The sequence below is a fragment of the Anolis carolinensis genome, chromosome 3 (assembly GCF_035594765.1).
Source record: "Anolis carolinensis isolate JA03-04 chromosome 3, rAnoCar3.1.pri, whole genome shotgun sequence".
NCBI classification, from domain to species: Eukaryota; Metazoa; Chordata; class Lepidosauria; order Squamata; family Dactyloidae; genus Anolis; species Anolis carolinensis.
Genome location: NC_085843.1, coordinates 241,398,740 through 241,411,148, shown reverse-complemented (window position 1 = coordinate 241,411,148; position 12,409 = coordinate 241,398,740). Strand labels below are relative to the sequence as shown.

At 38.2% G+C, this 12,409-nt stretch overlaps 1 protein-coding gene across 8 annotated transcripts in view; it reads left to right on the top strand.

The window, feature by feature from the left end:
• ephb1 (EPH receptor B1) overlaps positions 1 to 12,409 on the top strand; it is an 802,587-nt gene that overhangs the window by 386,736 nt on the left and 403,442 nt on the right. For 7 of the 8 annotated variants that reach the window (XM_062976501.1, XM_062976500.1, XM_062976498.1 and 4 more), the window contains exons 6-9: positions 1,710 to 1,891; positions 6,353 to 6,515; positions 9,857 to 9,965; positions 11,485 to 11,549. The exons of the other annotated variant lie outside the window; for it this stretch is intronic. In XM_062976501.1, coding sequence (XP_062832571.1) covers positions 1,710 to 1,891; positions 6,353 to 6,515; positions 9,857 to 9,965; positions 11,485 to 11,549 — 519 coding nt within the window. The remainder of the gene's footprint in view (positions 1 to 1,709; positions 1,892 to 6,352; positions 6,516 to 9,856; positions 9,966 to 11,484; positions 11,550 to 12,409) is intronic. 8 annotated transcript variants of the gene reach the window in all.

Below are 12,409 nucleotides of genomic sequence, written 5' to 3'. Positions count from 1 at the left end.
ATGGAGATCAGGGGAGAAAAATTGAAAGCTATAAAGAAAAGGAAGGGGAAGTAAGAGGATAAAAGTAATTAGTGGTAGAAGAAAGGGAATGAGAGGGAGAAAGAGAGGGAGAAGGGAAGAAGAAGAAGAATTTTATCCCAAACTAGTTGGCAGGCAAGGGGGAAGGGTAGAGAAAAAGAGGATTAGGGGAAGGAAAAAACATTTAGCCAGCAGGTGTAGGTGCAAAATAGACAGAGATCAGTGTAGACAGGAGTTCAGAAAGAAAGAAGACAATAAGAGTAGAAACTGTTTAGGTAGAAATTGGAAGAATTAGAGAGTGTGCAACATACAGAAAGACAAGAAGTTAAAATTAAGAATTAAAACAGAATCAAATCAAGCAGAACTAAAAAAAGAAAAGAAAATTGTACTAATGTTTGCTAAAATACACTTCATAACAACAAAGAAAACAGAACTATATCTTCAATCGTTTAGGAGAGAGTAAGGAACGTGGAGCCAGCATGGTGTAGTGGTTTGAGTGTCAGATATACAACTGTCACATGGCCTCCAAAAGTGTCCTACATCACTCCGCTTTGCCACGGGGCATGGGGAAGCCGCCGTCTCACGTCCCACATCACCGGGCTCCTCTGGCAGCTTATCACATGGGGCTTCCCCCCATTAAGGTCAATGTCAACACAGGAAGCCTATTGTATTGCCACAACAGCATGCCAGTTTTGCCCTCCTTCACCCACGGAGCTGGGACAACATCGTCTGATGGAAGCTGGTTTGCTCCATGGGTGACTGGGGCTAGATTGGTGAATGCCGCTGATTTTAGACCCATATGATGAGGTCATATGACTCTGGAGACCAGGGTTTGAATTCTCACTGGTCCTTGAAAATCACTGGATGACCTTGGGCAAATCACATACGCTGATCCTCAGAAAACTCTGTGATAGATTTAGCTTTGGGTTGCCATTTGTTGGAAGTGACTTGAAAGTATGCAAGAACAACAAAAGACAGTGGAAAGAAAACTGAGAAGGTTAATCATCAGGCATAAAAGCAGTATGACAATATGCAATAATTCCCGAGGGAGCTCAGATCTTTACACTGACCACTTTTCCCCATTAATGGCTGTAATGGTTTCAGAGTTGGGGAAAGGAAGAACAGCTTTTTCAAAGTAGCCTACAGTTATATAGTAAAGAATAAAAATCTTTTCAAAGCAGCACCCTTGTACCAGAATACTACCTTTTACTCTAGGGGCCAGTCTTGAGATCTGGGAACCTTGTGTAGTTGTCTAAAGCCCCTGCATGCTGCTTTCTATAATAAAGGGACATGAGAGAAGCCTTCTAGTAACACATCCGGGCGTCCCCTATGCAACGTCTCTGTAGACAGCCAATTCTCTCACACCAGAAGCGACTTGCAATATGTTCTCAAGTCGCTTGTGACATAATACAAAACTATAATAAAGTCTTTACAAATGAATTACTATAGTTCTATTTTTTTACAATCTAATTACTATATTTTTGCACGTATTTTGAAATGTTGTATGCTGTTGAACTGCACTACGTTATTTTATATAACATTAGTTCTTCTCCTTCATCCTTATTGTTCCCCTCTTCCTGCACTTACCCTGATGTTCTATTCTCAACTTCCTCTTTAGAATGCTCTTTTCCTCCTTTCCTTAAGTTAATTTTTAATTTAGTTGCATTTCCTGTTCCCACCTTTCTCTATAGCTCCCTCCACAGTTCCCATCATGCATCAGGTAAGTGCCACCATGAGGAGCATCACATTGTCGTGGCCTCAGCCAGAACAGCCCAATGGCATCATCTTGGATTATGAGATTCGTTACTATGAGAAGGTGAGCCGGATCTGCATCCCCGAGATTAGCAGCACTATGGGCGCAAGACCAGCCACCGTAAGCCATTAAAGTGTTTGGGGGAGGGCTTTGGGCTGGGCCATCAATGACAGTGGGGTGGGGCTAAAACTTGCTCCCTCCCACCCCTCCCAGTGTTGTGCAGTGCTTAGTATTTGTTTGTTCCAAGCCTAGTTGAAGTCAATGGGGAGACATCCTATGATAGTAATGAGATTTTGGAAATACTTTCCCTGGTAGAATTTTATTTTTGAAATTATCATACCATGTATATTTTTTTCAATGTACATTTGAACAGTAGCCATCCTGGTTATAATGGGATTAATTACAGCAAAATCCCTATTACCACAGAAGTCATCCACAGTTTCATTTACCAGCAAAATGGTCTCTCAAGGAATTTGATATTGCTAGGCCTATAGTATGTTCCCCACAGAAGTTGTATTAAAGGACATTGCAAATGCTTGCTATGTCTCTAGGTTTTCCAATGCAACTCTGCAGTCAACTAATTAAATGACATTTGGTCATATCCACAATTTCACATAACGATGGTCTGGACAGGAATGTTTTCCCCAATTCAGGAATCTTGCTGTATTTTCATCTTGATCCTCACCACAATTTGAGACTTCACTTACACTATCATATCATGCAGTTTCAAACTGCATGATATAGCAGTGTAGATGGGACCTCAGATTAATTTCGTTCTAGTATTAAATTTACCTTCCTACTGGTCCGTCCTGTTCATCCTAGTATGAGATTGCTTCTCTCCTGCTGGATTCTTATCTTTCAATGCAAAGGCCTATTTTATTCAGACAACAGCCCCTCCTTTGGACATTTTCCTTCATGGGTCCATATTACCTAGCTAATAAGTGGGTCACAATTCCCTTGAAAAATTCTTCACAGCCTACTTAAATATCTTCCTTTATGTAGTATTTATATTTTCACTATGACTCTAATTTCAACCATGCTGCACTTTGTAGCCTTACTGCTCCTTCTTATTTTACTGGAGCCATACAAGAGCAGCATAGTGGAAATTCCTCTCCCATTCTCCAGTACTGCAAAAAACAAAACAAAAAACAAAACCCAAAATGTTTAAAATATAGATAACCCATAGGGATTATAGATAATCCCCAGGGACTCCCCATTGGCTCCAATTTCCATATGGCATTGTTGTTTTATTTATTCATTATGTTGAATGTTGATTGTTTCTTAAAATAATTAACTTGGCAGATATGGCATGCCTGGTGTTGTACTGCAATGCTTTGACTACTCTGAGCCACTTACCTTGCCTTAGTTATCCTCCTGAGATTTTCTCTTGCAGCACTACTATTTCATAGATTACTCTTGTTTGATCATCTTGTAATAGCTGGATAGACAGACCCCAACACAGTCTATTATAGATCAGTCTAGCAACTACACCTGTCCATGAATTGCTGAGGAACAGCGAGTGACATCAAATAGAAAACTGGCAGGAAGCATGCATCAAATTTCAGTCCTATAAAACAGATCTGCTAGGTGCTCCTGCTATTGTTTGTGATGACATCTACCTAGACAGAAATGGGAGGCTCCTTGTGAGGGAAACAATCTTTTTTTTTTTTTTTTTTTTTGCACTGGTGTGTTTGTGTTAGAACTTCCTGCCTCAGTATTGGACTATATAAGGGGAATTGAAAGAATTCAGGAGAAATGGAGGCATGAAATAAATGTGTGCTCATATATCTGTATGTAGCACTAGATAACATGAAAGATATCCAGTACAGGGAGAGACTTGGACTAAGATGACCATATAGGGGAGAATATACAATGTCTATATAGAATTTTGATAGCACTTATTCACTGTTGACCAAGTAGGAATTGTAAATTTGAGCACGGGATACTGTTATAGCCTTGGGCAACTTACTGCTTTTCACCTTTCATTTTCTACCTGTCAAATGAATATCTGAGAATTGAAGTATAAGAAATAGTATATGACAATCTCCAGGCCAAAAAATTGGATAGAATGGCATTGTTTATTCAGGCCTCATTGTCAATGAAGCAATGGATAGTGATGGTGCTTTTGCCTGATGTACACTTCACAGACCAGTCACACAACACATTGTGTGAATGCATTAGAGTGAGCCGATCAACTGGAATTTTATTGAGGTCATGCCATCGGCACTGTAGCACAGCTGGGGCATGAAGCAGGGATCAGAGGAAAACTGTCAGGAAATAAAAGCATGCAATTTTTGAGTCAGAAGCCTAAATTTTGGCAATATTTAATTAAGCCCTAAAAGCTGAATCAAATATTTTAGTATATGGGTCATGTTCCTACTTTAAAGATAGAAATAGAAAATGTGTTAATTGAGTTGTAAGATAAAATATAGTTTGAGTTTCCCTTGTCCAGAATTCCAAAATCCAAAATTGTCCAAATGGGTGGCTGAGATAGAGACATTTTTGCTTTTTGATAGTTCAATGTACACAAGCTTTATTTTATGCACAAATTTAAAATGGTGTGCATAAAACTGCTTTCAGGCTATGTGTATAAAATGTAAATTATATGTTTACATATGGGTCACATTTCCAAGATATCTATTTCATTATGTACATTTAACTATTTCAACATCTTTTTTAAAAAAAATTGGATATGTACATTTACAATTGCATAATTGAAAAGTCAGAAGAAATAGACAATGATTTTCCATTACTTCTCATTCGTTTTGATATATCCTATTATCTTGACCTTTCAATTTTCATACTTATCTATTACTTATATCAATCAATTTTACCCCCTCTCTCCTGTTCTTCAATCCACCATCTCAAAATATGAAAAACAACTGGTCACAGGCATTTCAGATAAGGGATACTGTATTTATAACACATAAACAACCTCCCAAATCAGTATTTGAGTTCTGATATTAAAATTCTGTTCCAAGTAGAGACTGGATGAAGGTAGTGATGGTGACAATAGTAGTAGTACTATCTGCATACTACTACTGGAATAAATGACTGCTTTTGAGACTATGAACAAGACTATCATATCTTTCCATACACAAATGTACAACTACTCAGTAATAATACTTGGTGACATCCAAAGGTGAATGTGTACAGTGTAATGTTGGGAGGACTGTGCTAGCTGCCAGGAAAACTATTTACTTATAATACTTGTATACCACTTAATATAATGAACTATACACACACTGCACTCCAAAACAGTAATTAAAATGTAAATAGAAAGCAATGTAAACATAATAAGCATTTTACATTAAAGCAATAAAAAAGAATAATGTCAAGGTAATTACATAGTAGGGAAAGTCTGTGTAAACAAGAGTTTTCAGAGGATATTTGAAGCTTATCACAGTCTCTGCGTCTCACGTAGTACAAAGTCTGGTTTAGTATACCAAATACATTTTCAATAGTCATTTCTTTTACACTGTAGACACAGTTATGCATCCAGTGAAAAGCTGTCATATTTTCTGAAATAGTGTCTTCCCTGGTAGAACATATTAATTGCCACTTAAATAAATGGTTGCATAACTGTAACACGACCCATCTATACTGCATTAAAATGTGGTATAGGGTGTGCATTATCATGAGGCATCCAAAAGATATTAACACTGGAAATGCAGGTTTATTCCAGTTTTAAAAAAACACATCCAAAGATACAGACCTTTCAGTAAGGTCCACATTTTTGGAGGTGTGGAGGCTGTGGATGCTTCTGAGATTGCCATTGCGATCTCAGGAGCAGTCGCCACAGTAATCCTAATTCCACGGGCTCAAGCAGTCTGAGGAGGAGGGATGGCATACTCTCCTTCCTGGACCCCATTTGCCTATTGGAAATGTAAAGGAAGAATCCTTATAGAGACTGGTGACTTCTAAGGGCTCTGTGTTGCATCTAAATGACATGCAGAGCTCTGGAGAGGGAATTTCCCCCCTCTTCTCAAAAACTCCATCACATCATTTATATGTGACATGGAGCCCTTGGAAGCCTCCAGAGGTGCTGGATGACCAAGCCCACCCATGCCGACCCAGGTCAGCATGGGTGGGTGTCTGGCTACTTCCTTGTCAAAAAGGTGAGGATTTGGCCTCCAAATTCACCTTAATTCTACATTGTCAACTCTGTAGCTCTGTAAATTTCAAAGTAATTTATACAAAGAGCCTCATTTTCCTATGCCATTATATATAATCAGACTTGAGGAAACATGATTGTTGGTATCCTCAGGTGGTCCTGGAAGCAAACCCCAGCAAATACCAAGTGTCCATTGTACTTGAAACTCTTACTCTACTGACTCTTGTCATTATCATTTCACTGCATCTGTTTCACTAGGCTAGATGGGAAGCTCATAACCTGTCACTGCTCACATGTTCCTTGGTCTTGTTAAAAAAAAGCAAGCAATATGTCATATATTGCTTTCCATTGCTATAGCAGTGTGGTTGATTTAACAGGGAGGAAAATGAGTAGAACTTGGAAACACAGTGATTCTTCCTTTTAATTATTATTTTTGTCTTTTGTCTTTTATTTGCTGTTCCCTGAAGGACCATAGTGAGTACAATTCCTCCATGGCCAAGAGCCAGACCAACACCGCAAGGATTGATGGGCTGAGACCAGGAATGGTATACGTGGTACAGGTGCGAGCCCGGACTGTAGCTGGCTATGGAAAATACAGTGGGAAAATGTGCTTCCAAACCCTGACGGATGGTGAGTGTGTCTGTGACAACAAAGGGGAATGGGAGGAACAGCAGGAAGGAGAGGAAAAGCTAGTGAGTGAGTGAGTGAGCGAGAGAGAAAGAAGCTTCTTTCTTTGTCAAGCCTCCAAGCTGTAATTGGATTAAATCAACTTGTCTTTTCAAACCCTGGCCTCCCAGTAGGGTACCAAAGCAAAAGCCAGGTGATTTACAGAGATGTTTGATTAATTACCAGCTGGAGAACTAATCTGGATGAAATCTCTTATCTTTGTTTTTATCCTGACCATTTAAATGTTTTTTTATAAATCTTTCTGCATGCAAATGGGTTCCGTGATACCTGAGTATAGCCTTTCTGTATCAGAGAAGTAGTGTACCTATTCTGCTTCTAGTAGTAGCTAATATTGTATACAGCAGAGGTTTACTATTTTAATGTAGTGTAGGATGCCATTCTTAGTGGTTAGCACTCAGCATACAAAAAAAGAAAATAAATACAATTTTAAAATTTAAAAACGTACTAAAGTGAGCATTTAGAACCTATCCCTTTTGCTAATATCCTCCAATTGTACAATTTCAAAAGTGTTCTCGCAGGTCCTGTCTCAGGAGAAAACTAGATATAAATAAACTAAAATAGAAGCTTCCTTAGGCTAATCAGTTTCTTTCTGGATTTTAGAATTACTTTGTGTTAAGTAGTCACATATTCTTTTGGACTGAAAATAGAGCAAAGAAAACCAACTCACTCTAAGATTTTATGAAGGCTATTAATTTATTTTCACACAATTGCATAACCATTAGCAATCAACAACAAACAAAGGTGCATAAAAGAAAATTTAATCTCACCTCTGGTTAACAGTAGAGGCCAACATTTTTTCAAATGATTAATACCATACTTTTACTATTAGCGATAGAACAAAAATGATTGCACCTTCTCAGAAGAAGAAAAATATAAAATAAAGCACTGACAGTTGTAATGTACTTTGATTCTTCTATACTTTTGATAACTGGGCTGTAGGGGGTTGGTGAATTGTAGAGCTCCTCTTATCGACAAAATGAGCATGTGATATTTCTTCACAATGCGCAGGGGATTTCACTTGGTGTATCAAGATGACAGCACCATTGTAAATAAATATGTCAAATGCAATGGTGTAGTGGACAATGTTGTGATCTTGAGAGTCCTTATAACAACACACCAAAAAGAATTTAAAAATGCAAGCTCACGTGTATTTTCCAGTAGTTTTATCTTTACCTAGAGTAGCTCTTGCTGTGGAATCCTGAGAGTTTTAGTTTGGTAAGGTATTAGCATTCTTTGTTTCAAAAGTCTAGGTAGATATCTTGTAAAACTATAACTCCAGTGATTCCATAGCATTGACCCATGACTGTTAAAATGATGTCAAACTACATTAATTCTACATTGTTCGTTAAATGCACCGAGATAGTGCTTCAACCAAAAGAGCAATCTGACCAATTTCCACATCCTCATCTCTTGCTAGGCAAAGTGACCTTGAGAAAGAGAAAGGATAGTGATGCGGCCAGATTTATTTCAGAAGTAATATACATCTATGCAACATAATTTCCTACATATTTCAGACTGATGTGTTGCAAAACTATCAATGAGGATGATAGTTTTGCCATGCTCCAGGTATATAAGAACTTGCCTTGGAACCCTTGAGCTATTTGATGTCATTCCACTGGGAATTTGATCCAAGGGAGAAAAATTAAATTAAATATGAGCTAAGAAAGCTGTCAGGATTTTTGCATTTGTTTTTGATCCACATAAGTTTCTTTCAAGCAGTACTGACTGAAGAGAGGGACATCTTTGGAAATGTGTTTCCCTAATATTTGCAATTAGAAAGTCAAGCATGATTCTCTGGCTGAAATATAAGCAGCTAATTGAAATTTCAACAAGAATGGATATTGTGTATTATTAAATAATAATTGATTGTTAGATGAGAATTTGCCCAGGATTTAGGCATCAGGGAGGAGATAAATGCAGCTTGTCTATAATTAGTTGCAAAAGGAGACTAAGAAAATTAAAAGGAGGTGTGAAATATTTCTGTTTGTACAAATTTATTTTAGCGGTTAGGCATGAGTGGCAGAATTATCAAAAGATGAGCAATAATATTAAATTAATTTGTTAACTGATTTTGTCTAGAGGACTGTTGTGTAGGGATTGTATAAATACTAAGGGATAATACCATTTGTCTGTGCGCCTCATGAAGAAAGACAAAGGATGTTATTTCCTAGGGTTTTATCTTGGGTTGTAAGGCAGTTCAGCCAGTTCAGACTGAATGGAAAACAAAAGTTTGCCAAAACAGACAAGAAAATAGGTCTTCTGCAAATACAAGGGGATCAGTACATGAAGAAATGAGAATACACTGGTCTGAAACTCTTTCCAGGCTGTTTCTCACAGTGCAAACTGTTCATCACCATACTGTTGTCATCACACAAGATTTTGAGCTACAATGGCCTTCTAATATTGGCAAGGCAGAATCTGATTCATAAGAAAATTATAGTAGTGGATGGAAGCTTGGGTCTGATCTACATAGTCACAAGCTGCAGCAATGGCAGAGCCTAAACCATCTTGTCCAGGCATGGGCAAACTTTGGCCCTCCAGGTGTTTTGGACTTCAACTCCGGCTGTTAGGCATTGTCCAAAACACCTGGAGGGCCAAAGTTTGCCCATGCCTGGCCTAGTCAGACCAAACCTGGTTCAGCACCACTGAATGGTCACCCTTACATGGATTGTTGTTTCTGCTACTGTAGCACCTGGCCAGGAGCTCCAGAGGGTTCATGGCCATTGCTGGGTGCCTTTTATGACGTCATAGAATCTTAGCATTAGAAGAGACCACACGGGCCATCCAGTCCAACCCCCTGCCATGCAGGAACACAAAATCAAAGCAGTTTTATATGACCAAGGAGGAGGAGGTGCCTGGCTGTGTGGACAGTAGATTGATTCAATTTAGAGTTATTCTAGCTGTCCACACTATGTCAGAGTGCAGAGCTGCTCTGGAGTTTTGCTGAAACTCCAAATCATTCCCCAGGTTCCCCTACTGTGGCATAAAATGGGTTTTATCCCATGTTCCAACCAGATGTCCCTAGATGTCTTCTGGACATCCAAAAGTGACTTCTCATTGAAACAGGAGTATAGCACCAATGTAAAAAAGACGCTTGACAGGGGGTTGCATTTAAAAATACCTACTCAACTAAGGAACTTATATTCTGGAGCAAATCACTGTATTATAGCCTGTGTGCAACTTTGAATTCAAGGAAGGAGCCATGGGATACAAATGTTTTTTTAATCTATGAATGACTGTATAAGCTGACCAGAAAATTACAAAACTTTTTTTTTCTTTTCTAGATGACTACAAGTCAGAATTGAGAGAACAACTGCCATTGATTGCTGGGTCTGCAGCGGCAGGGGTCGTCTTTATTGTCTCTTTGGTGGCTATTTCAATTGTTTGCAGCAGGTACCACTATAAAATGTAACTTTTCCTTTTCATTTCATGGACCAGATTTTCCTGGGATAGACTGTACAAATAAATATTTTTGAACTGAATGAAGGAGTGCAATGGATGCACTTGTTCATGGATTATAAATAAAGATTTTAACTTGCATGGGTTATAAATAAAGTTTTATTTGTATTAATTATTATTTGTGGGGGGGAAACCTGTGAGTCGCAAAGGATGTTGATAGGAATTTTGTTTAAATTTTGTTGAAGGCATGCCTTGTTTATGAAGAACAAGCCACTTTCAAGAATGTCTGACAGAGTCTTATCAGTATTCTCTCTTCATAAAAAAATCCAAAGCTTGGGGAAAACACATTACAAGTTAATATCACTTTAGGAGGTAATGAGGCTGAAACAACATAAAAAAAATAAAATAAGGACCCTTTCACATTACACAACTAGAGCATTATAAATCTTCTCTAAATGCCTTTGCAACATCCTATGAAAATCTGGATTTCGTAATCTGATGAGGCTTCTCCTCAAACTTCAAATTCTAGGATCCTATAGAATGTTGCCATGGCAGTTATGGTGGAATCATGGCAGAATAAGTGTGTAGTGCGAAACGGCCCATAATTACTGTTTCATTGAGAACTATTTATTATCCCTAAAATGTTTCTGCTTTATGTGTTATGAAGGTGTTATTGCAATGTATTATGGAAGTATTATTCTTCATGGAGCAAATCTGAAGTAGCAGCAACAAATTATGTTTTTAGAATGAATTCTTTTTTAAAAACACACACTACGTATATTAATCTCTGTATTTGATGTTCTGAAAATTTTCTCCATAAACAATGCTGCTTCTTCAGCTTTGGTGTTGAGTTTTGTTTCATACAGGCCTCCCCAGGATTGCCTGGGTAGGATTAAAGTTATGGTATGTTAAGCTTATACTGGGCTATCATGGTGCAATTAATAGAATCAGGCTGATTTATTTTTGTGTTCTTCATTGTCTCCCCTGTGCCCATTCATGTTTTGAAAAGACATCAGGTATTTGGGGTACTTAAACACTAGTTTGAACGTTTTATTCCTCTCCTGCACTTTCATCTCATAACAGTTGCAGAAGTCTGTGCCACAGATTTGCCCAGACACTGATGACAAATGTACATTCCTAGGTGAGATATTTTAAATCACCAAAAAGCAAAAAATAAAATAAAAATGCATATTTGCAACCTGGGTCTCTGCCAAAGTCCTGCTGCCTTGTACAATCCCTAGGATTCCATAGCATTAAACCATAGCAGTTAAAGTGGCATCAAACTGTATTAATTCTTCAGTGTAGATGCACCGTCAGTATTTTCTTCTGGAAAGTACAAACTGAATTGAACTTTTAGTTACTAGGTTGCTAGAAAAGCTCTGTCAGCCAATACCACCTCAAGATACATTACAGAGTTGTCAAGGTTTATGTTTTTCCCCACAGCAAATAGACTTATGTAAAAACGTATTGCTTAGGCATTTATTGAACTAGTGTATACTTTTCATTTTCCTAGGAAGCGAGCATACAGCAAAGAGGCAGTATACAGTGATAAACTACAGCATTACAGCACTGGTAGAGGTGAGTTTGTGGGAAACCTCTGGAAAATTGGGAATTGGCCAGGAAAACTGTGAAAGCTCGACATAAAATGTTTCCCCCCATTGGGTTGGCTTGAGAATGTAATATTGTTATAGTGTTACTTTTGGAGGTGGCACGAAAACAGAAATACTGAATTCGGAGCTCTGAGTAGAAGACCTGTTTGGGGAATAGGCATGAGAAATGAATGAGAGATGTGAGATATTTGGGGAAGGAAACCGGGGCTTATTTAAAGGAAGTTGGAGGCGGTTGCTTAGAATTTGAAAGCCCCTTATAAATTCTGGCACAGTAAATTGAACATAGATGTTTATAGCTAGGAGGGAGAGAAGTAAGAGCAAGCAGAGTTCACACAGCAGTTCAAGTGTATATTTGCATCTGGCTTTTTTTAAAATATGTTCAACAAAGCAAATCAAGAACAGAGAATAAAGCAGCAGGGACAACACAAGGATTTAAAAAGCATTGAAGAAAATCTTCAGCCTCTGATAATTGTGTCTCTAGCTTTTCTTGACCAGATGCTTAAACTGAGAATTTTTATAGCTTCTATGTATGTTGGGGAGGAATTACCAATATGCATTTTAGAAAAGAAGGGAAACCAGGATATATAGTACTTGCTTGCTATTTGCTCCTCACTAGGTATTTCTTTGCAGTACGGACTTGCCATCAGGCTTTCTGCAAATGCGCCTGAGAAAAAGGTCTGCCTACAGACCTCAGCTCATCAGAAATGAGAGTTTGTCACAGATTACTGTAAAAGAGCAACTGCTTTCATGCTTGCTGTAGTTTGATTGGCAAGTAAAGTGTGGCCTTGGAAGGAATCCATAGACATTTTTCATTTTATTTTCCTCCAT